This window comes from Lycium barbarum, chromosome 12 (assembly GCF_019175385.1).
Source record: "Lycium barbarum isolate Lr01 chromosome 12, ASM1917538v2, whole genome shotgun sequence".
Classification (NCBI taxonomy): Eukaryota; Viridiplantae; Streptophyta; class Magnoliopsida; order Solanales; family Solanaceae; genus Lycium; species Lycium barbarum.
The window spans coordinates 75,042,390-75,059,941 of NC_083348.1; the positions used below are offsets into that span (position 1 = coordinate 75,042,390).

The 17,552-nt window shown below is 34.7% G+C and overlaps 2 protein-coding genes across 7 annotated transcripts; both read left to right on the forward strand.

Moving 5' to 3' along the window:
- The first annotated feature begins 3,260 nt into the window (after positions 1 to 3,260).
- On the forward strand, positions 3,261 to 9,277 carry LOC132621682 (uncharacterized). 6 transcript variants are annotated; one of them, XM_060336027.1, is made up of 6 exons: positions 3,261 to 3,417; positions 4,347 to 4,571; positions 4,655 to 4,831; positions 4,925 to 5,149; positions 5,276 to 5,404; positions 8,662 to 9,277. In XM_060336027.1, exons 2-6 carry the CDS (start codon positions 4,359 to 4,361, stop codon positions 8,893 to 8,895), a joined length of 978 nt encoding a protein of 325 aa, XP_060192010.1. In that variant the 5' UTR covers positions 3,261 to 3,417; positions 4,347 to 4,358; the 3' UTR covers positions 8,896 to 9,277. The 6 variants fall into 6 exon arrangements, with proteins under 6 accessions (XP_060192010.1, XP_060192007.1, XP_060192012.1 ...); XM_060336024.1 differs by having other exon boundaries at positions 3,267 to 3,417; positions 4,352 to 4,571; XM_060336029.1 differs by lacking the exon at positions 3,261 to 3,417 and adding an exon at positions 3,442 to 3,547.
- Positions 9,278 to 16,347: 7,070 nt separating this feature from the next.
- On the forward strand, positions 16,348 to 17,007 carry LOC132624443 (uncharacterized). Its single transcript, XM_060339226.1, has one exon. The coding sequence runs from the start codon at positions 16,348 to 16,350 to the stop codon at positions 17,005 to 17,007; it is 660 nt and encodes a 219-aa protein (XP_060195209.1).
- The last annotated feature ends 545 nt before the right edge of the window (positions 17,008 to 17,552 follow it).

The window sequence follows — 17,552 nt, forward strand, 5'->3', positions numbered from 1 at the left end:
CGCTACCCCGACAGAAATCAGTAGTTGTTGTTGCTTGTTGTTTTTTGTTTTTTCTTAAGTTGTACGATTGTTGTTTCCTTATGTAATCTTCCAAGAATATATAACATGTCTTGTGTCGTTTAATAGTTAGTATGTAATTTAACATTTACTACTCAGTTAATGTGTGACGTTTATTTAACTTATATTTTATTTTTTATTTCTGTTTGCATATATAACACATATTTAATTATTGCATGTGTTAAAATATTTATTTGAGTTAATCACTGAAATTAACTATATGCTTTAAAAATTAAAAAAATTAAATATTTTTTTTTATTAAAAACACAGCCGAATATGATTTAAATAGAGGCAACGTCTTACAAACTATTTGTAAAACGTTGGTGAAAAAAATTTAATGAAAGGTATAACGTGGACTGATCCACGTTATACAAAATTATTTGTACAACGTGGATCAGTCCACGTTATACCATTAAATAATTTTATTTTATTTTGGTTGTGATGTCTGACATGAAGAAAAAAATTGGGGTATAACGTGGAGGAGTCCACGTTATACCCGTTTTGGTATATATATGAAAGGCTACCCCCTTTTGGTTTATACCGTGTATTTTTATATCATTTAGGCTCCGAACTCCTATATATAAAGGTGGCATTGCTTTATGAATGTTGTTGTTGTTGACATGCTACTGTTAGCTAGGCTGATGCCTTTGGTGAGTCTTAAACTCAAACCTGGCCGGAAATGCCCATTTTGAGCTCGCTCCGAAATGTGAAGTGGCTATAGCTTTATGTTCTTCTCAATATCTTTAATTTCTTTTTGGTATTTTAAGAACATCATGTATTACTTTTTGGCATACACCTCGTTTTTATAGCTTTTTATAAATTATACCAGTAGAGAAGGCTAATTCAGCTGGCTGAGAACTTGAAATCAAACGGAGTTGTGTATGAGTGCAAAATATTCAGTATCTATGCACAAAATCTTCTATGAGAATGATATGATATAAGAAATATTGAACATCAAATTAATATTGGATAGTTGAAGTGGAGTGGTAATGAAGTTTTATGTGATAGCAAAATACATAACAAAGTCATTAAAAACGAGTTCCGCATAACAATCGGGAGACAAGCGATCATATATAAGTGAGTTTTTTTACCTCTTAAGATCCAACATACACATATGATGTATGTTAGAAAAATGTAGATATTTAAGACGGATATATGAAAATATCAAATTGAATTTCTTTTAGAAATAATCGCAGCTTCCAAATGGTGCAATCGTGCAAGTATGGTGATAGTTTGTATGCTGATCATGAAACTTGATCTTGGAAATAGAGGTCCTCTAAAACTAAAATGCACGATTCCATAGGAGCAACAATATGGTAATTACTAATTAGATTTTCTAAGAGAGGACGTAATGAATCTAAAATTTCATGTAGAGAAGTTATCATAATTCATAAAAGGTATGTAACCTTTAAGAACCAATATAGCTAAGAACAAAGTATAATGTAGAAATTGATCTACATCCCTACTTATCGAATTACACGGATACGTACGTTATTGCTGTTGCTGGTAGAAATTGATCTACATTAGCGTTACCAACTAAATGCAATAGGAATTAATGCAAAATTGATTAACTGACAAGTAGATGAGCAAAATTTAAACTTTCCTTAATTAACAATTTCTTTTCTTTTTCTCTTCTCAAAACTGTATCAACATTCCCTAAGAAGAAACTATTCTCTACACAGTTTAATACTGCTTTTTTGTAATTATTCATCAAAAAATTGCTTTTTCCTCCATTCTAATTTATGTTATATAGTTTAACAAGGCTCGTAATTTAAGAAAGAAATGAAGAATTTTAAAAGTTGTCATCTAAAACAATCTACAGATATTTGTGTGATTGTAAATCATTTTATTAAGAGTAAAATTAGATGTTTCAAGTTTAGTTATTTTTAAATATAAAAATGTATCATTTTTTTTAGACAGACCGAAAAGAAAAGTGTATCACAAAAATTGAGGTGGAGATTACATGATTAATTTGATTTAAATTTGATTGAAATTTCGACTCTTTCCCTTAATGATTATAATGCTATCAAACAAAAGCATGTGTTCACTAATGATGTAAGTGTCATGTGGCAAAAGAGAACTTGGGTCTAACTTAAAACGTACTCCGTTTTTATTTCCTTTTAAATAAAGAAATTCAACACAATGCTTTTTACATCAGCAATCATCATAATTCATACATTTGCCGAGCCATCGAGTTTGACCAAAGTCAATAAAGAAAGAAATCTATTTGTGACTTCAAGTTTGCTAAGAAATTACTCCTTCCGTCTCAAATTATTTGCCGTGAGTATCAAAAATTATTTTCTCAAATTATTTATCGCTTTAAAATTTAAGGCACAATTTTTTATTTTTTATTTTCATTTTATCTTAGTAGAATTTAATCATTAATAGAGATGACACATAAATAGAATAGACATTTAATGGAGAGAGTATAATTTAGACATAAATAAGGATAAAGTTAGTAAAATATCCCTCTTATTAATATTTCTTAAAAAACGGCAAATAATTTGAGATGGAGGGAGTAGTTCTTTTTTGAAAATACGAATTTTAAACTTCCTAGTTAAATTTTCAAGTCAAGTCTACTAATACTTCAAAATTAGTCGAAAGTTGATTAGATTACTTTACAATTACAAAATAAAATTTATCCGAAACAAAATATTATAATGTGCAGTTACACCCCTTTTGGCAAAAGATTAATATAAATCCTTGATCCAAAAAGGAAAAAGAAATTATGTCCCCAGTCCAAAAGAAAAAGAATTAAAAAAACCAACAGAAAATTAAGTTTTTACGTTTATTTAATTAAAATTTAAAAATACATATTAAATTTTTTAATTAATATAGTACATATATGAATCAAAAAAATATATTGAATATTGATATAGTATCAACACGATGATTTAGATGTTCTAAAAATCTACAACCAAAATAATATTCAAAAATCATTCCACAAATTATAAACTTCTATTACATACGTGAAAGCTAACATTATACTATATAAAATAAAAAAAGAATTATTAATTAAAAATTAATGAATTAATGAGGGATATACTCAACAATATGTATTTATAATAGGAATATTTTTATCTTAAAAAAATAATTTTTTGCTTCTAGTTATTTTCAACCCAACAGCTAAAAAAACTGCTTCTGCTTTCACTTAAAAGCAAATTTTACTAATTGACGGTAGCATTTTCAAGATTCATAGTAGCAACAATAATAGTAATAGCAATAAACTAAACTAACACACCTACTACTTTTGCATTTATTATTTGATCGTTTTACCTCAATATATACAAGTATGAATTTTCCTTTTATAAACAGAGCAGTCCAAGTACAAACACTGACATACAACAGCTGTTTTTCAAGGTAATCAACTTATTTCAGTTCTTAATCTTTTTTCCATCCAACCCCATGGGGTGAATGTGTTTAGATGCACTTTTTATGTTTATACAAGTTGGCTAATTCATGATCTTAAAGGAATTCTTGAGTTTAGAGGGTACATTTTATATCTTAAAGGAATACTTTTTATGTTTATATGCACTTTTTATGTTTATACAAGTTGTCTAAAATGGGTTGGCTGTGATCAAGAAAAATGAGAAAAGAGAAGATTTTTATGTTTTATTCTTTAACGTAAGTTAGGATTCTAATTAAGGGGTTTAGCTGATAGTAGTTTATTTTGTTATCTAGTTTGAAAGGGTTTAGTCTGTTGAATTTCTTGGTGCCCTTTTCAGCAAATTGAGCAGGGTGCTTACAGAGAGAGACAAGGATAGGTAAAGGGCAAATTAGCTTATGAGGAATTGTGATTCTGAATTTATAGTGTTTTCCCAGATTTTAAGTTCTTGACATGAACTATGAATCATGTCCGAGCAAGAATGATAGAAAATTTTGTTACCATACCCGATTTGTCGTGAGAATAAACAGAAAAGATAAATACAGCACAATTTAGCTTATGTATTGTGTATTTTTCTGCACAATTTTGGTATTGCTCTCTACTAAAATAGGAAGATGGAGCACATGTTAGTGTTATTCAATTGGATATATCACTGTGTCATTTACATTTTTTCTGAAATTTTAAGTGAAGGCGTCTAACAGGAACATGGAGCATACGTTAGTGTTATTCAATTGGATATATTGACAGCATCATTTACATTTTCTGCAAAATTTTGAAGTGAAGGTGTCGCGTGCTTTGTTTAAAAAATGACATCTTCTTTACATGGGGTATCATGCTCAACTATGCTTCTGGTTCAAAAGGATAAAAAGTTATATTAATATCTAAACTTATTGGTCGTTTCCAGCACAGTATACAAATGGCTCGTTCCGCTCTGGATGAGATGTCAGCAACTGGTGCTTTCGAAAGAACTGCTTCAACCTTCCGTAATATAATCTCAAGGGACCCCGGTTCCGTTTTTCCAGTAGAATCTGGGAGGTACCACCTCTACATATCATATGCTTGCCCATGGGCATCAAGGTGCCTTGCTTACTTGAAGATTAAAGGCCTTGACCAAGCCATTAGTTTCACAGTAAGCAGTTAAATGAATTAACTTGGATCCTGGACTCACGTTTGGACTCCTAACAATCTCACTCTTTTGTGTTTCACTTGCAGTCTGTTAAACCTATATGGGAGAGGACGAAGGACAGTGACGAGCACATGGGATGGGTATTTGCTTCGTCAAGCACCGAGGAACCAGGAGCCGAGCCTGATTCTGTTAATGGAACCAAAAACATAAGGGAGCTATATGAGCTTGCAAGTACAAACTATTCTGGAAAATACACAGTTCCGGTATTGCTTATCAATAAATAGAATCTTTGTTAACATTTATTTGCTTAGTCTGTTCATATTTTTGTTGATTGATGGTCTGGTTTTCTCTTAAAGGTTCTTTGGGATAAGAACCTGAAGACAGTTGTGAACAACGAGAGTTCAGAAATAATACGCATGTTTAATAGTGAATTCAATGATATAGCTGGGAATGCAGCTTTGGACCTTTATCCTCCTCATTTGCAATCCCAAATCAATGAAGTAAATGAGTGGATATATGATGGCATAAACAACGGAGTATATCGATGTGGTTTTGCAAAGAAGCAAGAGCCTTATGATGAGGTAATTTTTACCACCTTTAGAAGTAGACTACAAGACACAAAGCAGCCATTTTCTGAACATCTTCAAACTTTTAGGTCTTCATTCAGTTCTATCTGATAAAAAGTTGCTACCTTTGTGTCCTTGCAGGCAGTGCAAAAACTATACGATGCTTTGGACAAATGTGAAGAGATACTGAGCAAGCAGAGATACTTATGTGGAGATCAAGTGACTGAAGCAGATATTCGCTTGTTTGTCACCCTGATTAGGTTTGACGAGGTAAGTGAATGTTTTTATGGACCCTATACGGTATACCTGCCAAAAGTAAATTATTGATCTTATACCAAAAGGGAAAATTCAAAGGGAATATTTAGGAAGGAGATTGCTTTTATGCATATTGCTTTTTTGTCTTGTCTTATCACTGGAGTGTCAATGGTTCAATTGGGTTGAGCTACGTAGTTTAATTCGAGATGTTAGAAGTCAGCAACACTCCAGAAAGCCAATAAATAGTCCATTCCAAATTTAACCTTGAGTTGTTTGAAATGCTAAAGCTTCAGATGCTGCTTTTCCTGCAACTTCAAAATTTATTAATGTGGCAGTCTTCCTAAGTTGCGCGGACTCTTCACTTTCGATGCCGCACCCGTGTCGGATTCTCCAAAATACACTACTTTTGGAGAATCTAACACGCACCCGTTGACATTTTTGAAGAGTTCGAGCAACATACTCTTCCCCTTATAGTGTGCCACATCAGTACTTCCCTCCCTAAAATCCATCAATATTGCTAAAACCAGTTGATGTTTGCTAAGCTCTTGAAAGGTGTTTGAATAACAGGCCTTCAAATAGCATGGCCCTTGCATTCTGATAATGAACCTACCATTTCCTAAGAATTGTGTCTTTTATTCAGTGAGAGAGTATCCAAGATCTACAAACATGACTCCGGTACTACCTTAAATTACCTAGCAAGTAGGAGGGAGACTCGGAAACTAAGAAAAAATTAGTACCGCAATTAAAGTATTAATCTTCAAATAGAACATTTCTTTCCACAAAAAGAAAACATAGAATAAAAGATTTAAACACTTGGGGATTAGGAATTATTCCTCTGAATTGAAGCTCACGACACAGTCGAAAGACTTGTTTAATTCATTCCAAAGTTAAGCTTGAATTATTTTGAATGCTAAAGCTTCGGATTCCTCCTTCTTACTGCAACTTCTAGATTTATTAGTGTGGTGATCGTCCCTTCATGGTGAGAAGATCACATCAGTACTTACCATCCCAAAAGGATCATCCCTTCATGGTGAGAAGATCACATCAGTACTTACCATCCCAAAAGGCTAACCCACTCAGAAGTGCATTCATATGATCAAAACCAGTTGATCTCCTCACACTGCAACCCTACTAAGAAGACTAGGCATATATTCGTCAAATAGTCATGTGGTAAAGTGGTGGAGGGTGATTCAAAATTAGGCTTTCGCTTTGGTCTGAAAATGGACCTCCCATTTCTTAGGAATTGCGTTTAGCATTCACTAAGGGCCCGTTTGGACATGATTTGAAATCAGTGATTTGGAATCAGGTTGATTTGAAGATGAAATTTTTGTTTGGACATGCAAGTTGGATATCTTAAGTTGTATTTTTTCTCATAAACATGAAAACCCCACAATTTGTGAAAACTATCAAAACTTCCCCAACTCTTATACAATCTTACCAAATGAGCAAATCATAGTTCATAAACAAGGTATCGGAATATCCTAAGGCGCTACATAAATAAATTACATATCTCCATATTCCTTTAGAAATAAATTCTCGCGATTACATGCTATTACAAACTTTCAAATACACGTAATTTTACGAAGATCCACTTTGAAAATATCAACAATAGTAGTAACTAGCTATTGTTTAATATAATCCTTCTACATGTACGGACAATCTCTTCACGTCGTCGAGCATGAGTCTTTTTTTTCCAAAAATATATAATGATGAGTTTTTTTACAAAATATAAACTTATGGGTCAAGTTTTACATTTAAAAAAAAAATTGAAATCATTCATGGAGAATTTGGGATTTGAAATCATGATTTAAAATTGAAGTTGAAATTTTGTGCAGATTTGATAAACAAATGCTGATTAGAAATCAAAATATGAAATCAGGCTCCCAACTCCTATGGTCAAACGCCTATTAAGAGCGGATCCAAGATTCCAAACATGACTCCGTTACTACTTTAAGTGATCTGGCTAGGTCAGAGGGTGACTGTGACTCGTAAACTAAGAAAAAAATTGAGAGCTTCAACTAAAGGCTTAGTCTTTAGCTAAAACATTTAGACACTTAGATTAGGTTCGGACGGGTTATTTCATCATTCATATGGAGATAACCATGGGTTTCTCTTAGCTCTTAGTTTACACCAGGTATATGTCTTGAGCCCGTACTTGTTTTATCCAATTATGGAAGATCTAACCAATAGTTTAAAGGCTGAAGTTTCATGGTTATGCTATTTAGAGATGATAGTGTTAAAATTTCCCTGTTTTTGAAAATGCTTTCTTGAGATGAGGGCCTATCTGAAAGTCTCTCTACCTCACACAAGGTAGGGGTAAGGTCTGCTTACACCCCACCCTCCCAGACCTCACTTGTGGTATCCACACTGGGCATGTTGTTGTTGTTGAGTGTTAAAGTTTCGATACTAGCTATTGGGTCGATTAGAAGGTGGAACCAAGGAGTAGGGAGAATTAATCTCAAGAATAATGTTTTAGGATAAGTAGCAGTAAGATAGAGCATATACACTGCAATAGGCCCCACAATAATGATGAAAGTGAAAGTGAGATAGACGGAATGTAACGTCTGTCTGCTGACAATTCAGAAATCTAGGCTTGGTCTTTCAAAAGAATGGCATGCTATTGGGAGATTGACATAGAATTTTGATACTAGAGTGTTGTGTGATCGGAAAATAACTAACAAAGTGAGATAAATTATATAGAATGGTTCTGAGACTAGCTTTGTTGTTATTTGTTATTTCTTTTTGATAAGTTATATTGGACTGAATGTTCGACCTTCAAGAGCTGACATATCCACAAGGTCAGTGCCAATGGATGTAGGTAATAGTACAATATTAGATCAGAATAGAAATGATCGACAGATAGTGCAAATAATACTCACAGGGGATAAAATGATGTGAGAAATGTCTTAGAATTCGACATGTTTATGATGATTTCCTTGATATCTGTGTTGCCTTTTCAACTCTTTCAATTCTGCTTAGTTTCTCGGCGGGGGAGGAGGGGGAAGAGAAATCAGGACAAAAGGACCTCACTCACTTCATGTATGATTAATGAATTTTCCGGAGAGAGAACATAGTAAAACAGATCCCTTTTCCAAAAAATAAAATAAAAAAGAACATTCAGAATACGCATCGAGAAGTTAGTGAATATTAGATTTTATCATTGCACAAGTATGGGGCAAACACTTTACTGTGGCCTTATATTACTAATTGATGGCTTCATCCCTTTCCTTCCACATTGGTGTGTTGATCCATGTGGTTTTTGATAATTGCAGGTGTATGCTGTCCACTTCAAGTGCAATAAGAAGCTACTTCGCGAGTATCCAAATCTGTTTAATTATACCAAAGACATTTTCCAAATACCTGGCATGAGCAGTACCGTCAACATGGAACACATCAAAAAGCATTACTATGGAAGCCATCCGACCATCAATCCTTTTGGGATTATTCCTCTGGGTCCAAATATCGACTATTCCTCTCCACATGATCGAGAGAAGTTCTCTAAGTAGGAATGGTCCATAATCTTGGCATGCATTTTCGAAGCTACCCCATCTTATTCACCTGTCACAGTTTGTGGAGTTGCTACTACTAGTACTGCTTCAATCGTCGGCTTTTTACAGTGTAAAATTGTCTAATAATAAGAGATGTTGTGCTAGTTTTTTGTAAAGCAACGAGCTAAACAAGAGCTGCTGATACATGAGCTAAACAAGAGCTGCTGATACATTTACTGTTTGTTCATCCTAGAAGTGTTTTCTTTGGAGTTGCTACAACTTAGACTGCCTCGTGAATCTTCAGCTTTAAAGAGTGTAACATTTTCTAATACCTGATATTAATATATGTAAGTTGTGCTACTTTTCTGCAAAATGAGGAGCTAAGCAAGAGTTGCTGTTACATTTACTGTTATTCATTCCCTTTACTGATTATAGTTCGCTTTTCTCCTTAAGCAACTAGTTTTTGTCAAATTCACAAGCGTCAGAGTTAAGGAAATGAGTCTTAAATTTAAAAGATCACGGAAAAATTGACGAAAACTAGTCTTAAAAAGAAGCGGAAACAACCTGTCATAAAATGATCATTCTGATAACATGTTTGAAATCAAGTTCCTTTATACAATAACTAACACGGTAACACCCATGAAGAACATGTTTCCAATGTTCCAACTGAGTACTTGAATTTAAAAATAGAGCTGTGTTTCTGCATGATGTAAGGGATTCCCAAATTATAGCAAGCGTCAGGACATTGATTTCATTTCAATTTCAAATCATTTAAAAAGGCATGATTTGAGATTTCAAATCATGATTTCAAATTTTTTAAAATGTAAAAGTCGACCCATAAGTTTATATTTTGTAAAAATAGATTCATAAGTTGGTAGATATATTTATCAATCATGTTTACCAACCATTTATATCAAATATTAAAAGATCTATAAGTTGGTAGTATATTTATAACAAATTTACTCTTACCAACCATGTGGAAAGATTATATTAAAGGATTCATGTTCAATTTTCCATTTTATTAAACTAAAGTTTGATCAATTGATGTTGTATTTTCTATAAAGACCTTCTAGTAGCTTATTAATTTTGTTATGAATTATGACTTGCTCATTTGGTAAGATTATATAAGAATTGGGAAAGTTTTGATGGTTTTCGCAACTTGTGGGTTTTTATATCCATAAGAAAAATACAATTTAAGAAATTCAAATTATATGTGCAAACAAAACTTCAACTTCAAATCATTAGGATTTTATCTAATGACCTAAATCATGTCCAAACGGCTCCATAGTTTCATGAGCAGTCCTATCATTTTGCTATCACTATAAAGTTCTATAAGATTTACGGAAAAGGGCCAGATATGCCCCTCAACTATACGAAATTACACGGATATGCCCGTCGTTAAAAGGTGGGTGCACACATGCCCTTAACGTTATGTTTTGGGTCACCCATGCCCTTGAGTTAACAGAAACCTGACAAAAATATTGGAGGGCAAATTTGTGCAGTTCCGCATAGTATAGGGGCATATTTGATCCACTGAAATTCCTAAATACTATGGCACAAAAACAATAATATGGCACAAAATATCACTGCATTCCAAAATATAAAAAACATTTGCAATTACAATCCATGCATCCACTATTACTTTACATCTGAATTATACAACTAGAAGATCAAATGCAATTACAACCATCTTTTAAAGATTATTTTCACAAACAAGAGCATCATTTTACCTTTTCAAAAGATTTGTTTTACTAATCATAATATCTTCTTCTTTTTCAATTTGTTGATGACCTGAATAATTCTTTCTAGATACTTTTCGTCTTCCCAGGCCCAATATCTACACAATAATGCATGCAACAACTGCATATTGTACCAATAGTTCTTAGATTTTCTTTTGTAGTGCACTTATGATAGCCAATGATTTTTTAGTACTGCATTTTGAAACTCCACACTTTGCTCTCTTATTCTTTCGCTTGTTTATGAAATGTCGGAAGCTTCGAGTTCTTCAAATAGTTGTGGAAGGGTTAGTCATTCCATCTCACATCATGGACTCCAAATAATTCTACTAAATTTATGTTATGTGTGGAATTCGCGAAAGGGCCAGACCACATTAAATTTTATGTAAGACCATATAAATCCCTAAAATGTAATATTCTCTTTATTATTGCTATCAAAATTTCAGCACTACAGGAAACGTTTTTTCAGGTGTCATAAGTCTAATGTAAGTTATCTCTTTTTCCTTGTGATTTTTTTGTGGCAGACCTGTAATGAATTTTTTTATGTTTATGTTTTGTGCGGCAGTTGTTGCATGCATTATCGTATAGATATTGGGACTGAGAAGAAATATCTAGAAAGAACTATTCAAGTCATCAACAAATTGAAAAAAGAAGAAGATATTATCATTAGTAAAACAAATCTTTTGAAAAGTAAACATGGTACTCTTGTTTGTGAAAACAATCTTTAAAAGATGGTTGTAATTACATTTGATCTTTTAGTTGTATAATTTAGATGTAAAGTAATGGTGGATGCATGAATTGTAATTGCAAATGTTTTTTATGTTTTGGAATGCAGTGATATTTTGTGTCATATTGTTCTTTTTGTGCCATAATATTTAGGAATTTCAGTGAATCAAATATGTCCCTATACTATGTGAAACTGCACAAATTTGCCCTCCAATATTTTTATCAGGTTTCTGTTAACTCAAGGACATGAGTGACCCAAAACGTAACTTTAAGGGCATGTGTGCACCCACCTTTAATGACTGATATATTCGCATAATTTCGCATAGTTGATGGACATATCTGGCCCTTTTCCGTAAGATTTATATCTGTGTGTACCAGATGAGTTGTCATGAAAACTTTTCAGGCTTGAGACGTAACAAAGCTTGACAAGAAACAAATACTGACAAAGCAAAGACGACAGGGGCAAGAAATCAGTAAACTCGTTCATTTCTAAGTTGGCATACTACTATGTTATTTAAAAACTTAAAAATGGATATAGAAAAAACAATTGTGGGTATTGGGTGAAAACTTTAAAAATTAAATGTTAAAATGTGTTAACTAGAATTTCTATAATACCATGTTGATTTCCCTTACCCCAGTTTGGATGGTTGTTTCTCGTGGTTCATTAATGTATGATTTTCTATAAAATCACGTTTGTATTCATTGTTCTTAAAATTATGTGGGATGGTGTTGTAAATCCGTTGTAATTTCCATGGTTATATAACCATGAAAAAGTTCGATTTTTGTAACCACGAATTTGGTAATTTTTGCGTGGTTATATATTTCATTTCTTTATTATACCCCCACCCCTCCCCCCACTCCCACCCTACCACGCATCCCCACCCCACCCATCACCCCCACGACCCCGCAACCACTCACCCTTACCCTATCACCCACTAACTCACCCTCATTCCACAACCACGTACCTCACACCACCCACCCCCCTCCACCACTCTCACCCACTACCCGTCACCACCACCCAACCAGGGGCGAATTTGTGTGTAAATTTTGGGTCACGTGAACACATGGTTACTCGACTAATCTCGATATATTATGTGTATAATTCTGAAAATATATTTAATATTAACAAAGTGAACACATAGTCATAATAGGCTGAGTGGAGCATTGGTTAAAGATTATCTTTGTCTTTTAAAGGTCACAGGTTCAATCCCCAGCTCGGGCAGTTTCTTTTAATTTTTGTCATTATTTTCTAAAGCAATGGTGAACCCATCCTTATGAAATCCTGGATTCGCTTCTGCAACCAACCCCACTCCACCACCACTCACCCCGACCCTACCACCCACTACCCACAACCACCCACCCATCTCATACCACGCACTCCACTACCTTTTTTTAAAAGTTTCTATTTTATTCTTTACCTGAGTTTCATTAATATCTATAAACAAATTTCTAATTAACAATTTAGGGTATTTAGTAAACTTACAAGTTATTATACAGTATCATAAAGTCAAACCAAACAATAAAAATGTTATTAAACCACAATACACTCTATTCAACTATTGTGTTTATTAATACAGTACCATAATGTACTGTCACGACCCAGCCCCGTGGGCCGCGACTGGCACCCTATCTGGGTACCCAGACCAAACCGCATATTCATTTACCAAATCCGAGCATGTTCCAAAAATTCATAAAAGTCATATCAAACTGAATCTTTATCAAATATGTCTTAAGCGGTCGCACAAATCAAAATGCCATATCAAATACAAACTGAGCGGCGGAATAGGCATCGCCAGTCGAAAGTGCAAACATGAGCATAAGGGCCATTTAGGGCCATCAAAACAAACGGACCGCTTTAAGACCAGAAAACAAAATCAAACAAACATATATAGGACCCTCGCCCCACATGTATGACTACAGGCCTCTACGAACTCAAAACAAAGACATATGGCGAGACAGGGCCTCGCCGTACCCAAATCGTCAAATATACAGAGCATATACATAGCAAAAGGAGTCTGTACCAAAAGTGGACTCCGGATCAGAAGGAGTACTCCAAAATAGCAGAAAGTGAAGCCTACAGTGGAGGATCACCAATGTCTGTACCTGCGGGCATGAAACGCAGCCCCCGAAGAAAGGGGGTCAGTACGAAATATGTACTGAGTATGTAAAGCACGGAGTACAGAAATATGGATCAAAACTGAAAGCAAATCAGATAACAAAGTGGAGTACAAATCAGTATGTCAAAATCTGTATCAAAGTCATATACGTATACATAATGCAAACGAAATCATGCAAACGCTTAAGAACGTGGTCGCCACTCCGACGCTGGCGCCACACACAGCATAACACCAGAAAGTTTCAAATCTCCGTATCTCCGAACACAAACACAAACATAGGTGAGCGTATCGCATCACGAGCCATATCACAACATAACTCCAAACGGAACCCGGCCCTATGGCGAAGCCTCGGGAACCGTAACACAGCATACGGCCGAATTATTATAAGGCGCACGAATCATAACCGGCCCGGGAACCGGTGAACGAAGTCATAATAAGGCACGAGCGGAGTCGTGAGCAAACAAATGCAATTCATATTTCAAAATAGCCTTTCAAAACTTAGTAGTCTCATAAGTCATTTCATAGTACAAAATAGCCGAATACTTAGTCGATACAAAGTTTCATTTCACAAAATGTTCCCAAAATGGTACGTATGGTTCAAAACGTAACTTAGCATATCATAATGTTCAAAACATGTCTCTTAGGAGGAAGTTCCAAAACCGAAAGTTTCATATCAAACTTTATTCAAAAGGAGAGCCCAATAGGACAAATAGGGCGTCTCGGGGTTAGCGGGCCCACCTCGAGTCGAATTGAGGTGGCGAACATAATTTACGAACGTTTAGGGGCCAAAAGGTCATACATAATCATTTCCAAGTTACCCGACCACATTTCGATAGGTTTCGGACATTTGGTTGCATTCTAACCAAAATAGAGCCCTTAGGCTTCAATTGAATTGAATGAATAGTAACTTTTCTGTGGATCGGGTTTCGAGGAGCAGAAATGCTCCGGAGGTTCCAATATTCACCTAACATACCAAGACATGCCAAACGAAGAAGTGGGAAGCTTTACATACCTTACAGACGTCTTATGCTCTCCCAAAAATCAAGTCCCGTTTCGTCCGAAATCTGCAAATGGTCAAAGTTACCAATTTGAGATTCTTAGGCTAAAAAAAATGCCATTAACTTCATTTTTTCCTACCGAAATTTCGACAGCTTTTCCCCTATAAATCTAACATCCCCGAGACTTAGCTCGGCTCAAATACATCAACAACAACAGCCCACACATCATCAAACAACACAATTCATAATCAAACCACTCTAGCTTCAAAGTTCTACCTTATTACCTAAGTTGGCAACTTTTCATTCAAACTTCCAAAATTCCAAATCTATGCCCACATTATTGTATTAATTCACTCCTTCAAGATTATTCAATCACATCCCAAATACATTCCAAGCCATATACGAAATTGCCCAAGATTCATTACTTTCCATAATTCTTTCAAAACATAAAAACTTACAACGAACGTTCTAACTTGCGTCGTTTCATTCCGAATTCATTAACATCAACCATAAATCATATTTAAAGTCTTTAGCATCAAAGATATACAATGATATACGCAAATATACCAAAGGTATATACTTTCCGATAATGTTCCGAAAGCCTTTTCCAACGCCAATTCAATTCATTAATCATTCATTTACGTTATAAAGGCCACTACGACGCAACTAAACAAACTAAACAGATCAATTCACATTTCTTTCCCCTTCTAAGGGCACACGGCCAAACACACCCTTTTCACACACACACGCCATGCTCAAACACAACACCATCCCATAATCTTCATGCAACATCAATCACTATAACATACAAACCCATTTCATAACATAAAAACATAGATTTCTCACCTTTTTCTTGAAATTCCGATTTGCCGCAAACGCGCACCTTACGCCAAACTAATTGTACCCCGTTGAAGAGGGTCTTGAGTACTTCACAACTATGCAAAAATCAAGATTTTTGGATTGAAACAAAGGCTAGCAAAAATTTTTCTTTCTCTCTTGCTCACTCTCGGCCGAGAGCCTCACTTGAGGTGTTCTTGAATTTTTTGTGATTTGTTCTTGATAACTACTAAGGCATCTAGATATATATCCACTTATAGGTCATGTGCATAGCACATGACCTTAATAAAATGGGCTTGGACCTTGCCCCTTGGCCGGCCACTTCAATGCTTTGGGCCCCAATTTTTGTTTCATATTTTTCTTGGCCCAATTCGTTAAACGTCCCGTTTTGTAATTCCCGAAACTAATTTTCTGAAATTCCAAATTTACCCTCGGCCTTCCCCGATGTCTTAACATCTATGATTCCATAACCAACATAGTCATATTCACCAAAATCAAAAATATTTCCTTATAACACACAAGTCTTGTTTATTTCTCGATTTCCAATCATACGAAAGCACGGGACATAACATGTACATTAATGAACCACGGGAAACAACCAAACAAGCAGAGCGTAGTAATTGATCCTAATAATAGTAAAATACATAAATCTTTCCCCGTGGTACACACCCTTATCCTGTTGGAATTAATGCATTCACAAGGAAACTATCCTTGACTTTTATGTTTTCTAGGAGTTCTTTATTGTTTCAAGAATATCATTTAGTCTTTCAATATTATCTCTTAGTTTTTCAAGAAATCTTTTAAAAGTTTGTGATACATGTATTTAGTGAATTGTGATACATGTATCTAGTTATTTGTGCAAGACTTTTGAATTATTTTTTTGAGTAGTATAAATAGAGATGTAATTGATGATTGTAATCATCTCAAGTGGCCTTAAGTAGCCTAATACAACTTGAGCATTCTCTAAAAAAATATTCTCTTCCTATTCTTTCCTACAAATTGGTATCAAGAGCAGTTTTCGTTCTTAATCTGGGGTTAGGTGAAGAAGAAAAAATTATGGCATCTAAAACAAATGATGGTGCTGATTCTTCAGTTGTTCTTACTCCATTTTTTGATGGAAATGACTTTGAATACTGGAAGATAAGAATGAGAACTTATCTGAAAGCTGAAGGTTTGTGGACTATTGTTGCAAATGGCTATGAAGAGCCAGAAGACGATGGTGAACTTTCAGTAGCAGAGATGAAAAATCTTGAGGCTAAGCGTCGTCAAGAAGCAAAGGCTTTGAGCAAAATTCAAATGGGAGTCTCAAGAGCATTTTTTGCAAAAATTGCTACTTGTGAGACTGCAAAGCAAGCTTGGGAGTCTCTGGAAGCTGAGGTGTATGGTGACGAAAAGGTACGCACTATCAATCTTCAAACTCTTAGAAGAGAGTTTCACAATTTGAAGATGATAGAATCTGAAAAAATCGATGAATATTGCACCAGAGTCATGAATATTGTTAATGAAATAAGAAATCACGGTGATGATATTTCTGACCAACAAGTTGTGGAAAAGATTCTAATTAGTGTCACAGAAAAGTATGAGTATATTGTTTCTATCACTGAGGAGACGAAAGATCTTTCTAAGCTTTCGATCAAAGAGCTAGTTGGATCGTTCCGTGCACACGAGAAGCAAAGATTTTTTCATGAGAATCAACCCAAAGAGACGGCTTTCTAGTCCAGAACCAATGAGAATTCTCAAAATTTCTCAAAGAATCAACAAAAAAGAAGTACAATCCAAAAAAGAAGCAGGATCGTGATGGTTCTACTAAGAAGGTTGAAGAAAAAGGTGAGAAAAGTACTAGTCTTTTTTGTAAAATTTGCAAAAAGACTAATCATAATGCAGAAAAATGTTAGCACAAAGGCAAGCCCCAATGCAACTTTTGTAAAAAGTTTGGCCATATTGAGAAGGACTGCAGGCACAAGCAACAGGAGCAAGTAAATTTCTGTGAAGGAAAAGAGGAAGAAAAGGAAGAAAACCTTTTCTACGCTTCTTAATCTGATGCTTCAGCAAAAAGCAATGAATGTTATGTTGATAGCGGTTGTACCAATCATATGACTGGAGATGAAAAGGTTTTCCTCTCAATTAATCGCAGCATCACTTCTAAAGTGAGAATGGGGAATGGAGCCTTAGTTGATGCAAAAGGTATAGGTACCATTTCGATCAACAAAAAAGGGAGCGGTAAATAAATTCATGATGTCCTTTATGTTCCTGACTTGGAA

Bases quoted from the DNA above. Each gene is read 5' to 3' on its own strand.
- LOC132621682 (XM_060336024.1), top strand. From the start codon at position 3,350: ATGAATTTTCCTTTTATAAACAGAGCAGTCCAAGTACAAACACTGACA. The intron at 4,572-4,654 runs GTAAGCAGTTAA...TTTCACTTGCAG, and splicing joins ACCAAGCCATTAGTTTCACA to TCTGTTAAACCTATATGGGA. The intron at 4,832-4,924 runs GTATTGCTTATC...TTTCTCTTAAAG, and splicing joins CTGGAAAATACACAGTTCCG to GTTCTTTGGGATAAGAACCT.
- LOC132624443 (XM_060339226.1), top strand. From the start codon at position 16,348: ATGGCATCTAAAACAAATGATGGTGCTGATTCTTCAGTTGTTCTTACT.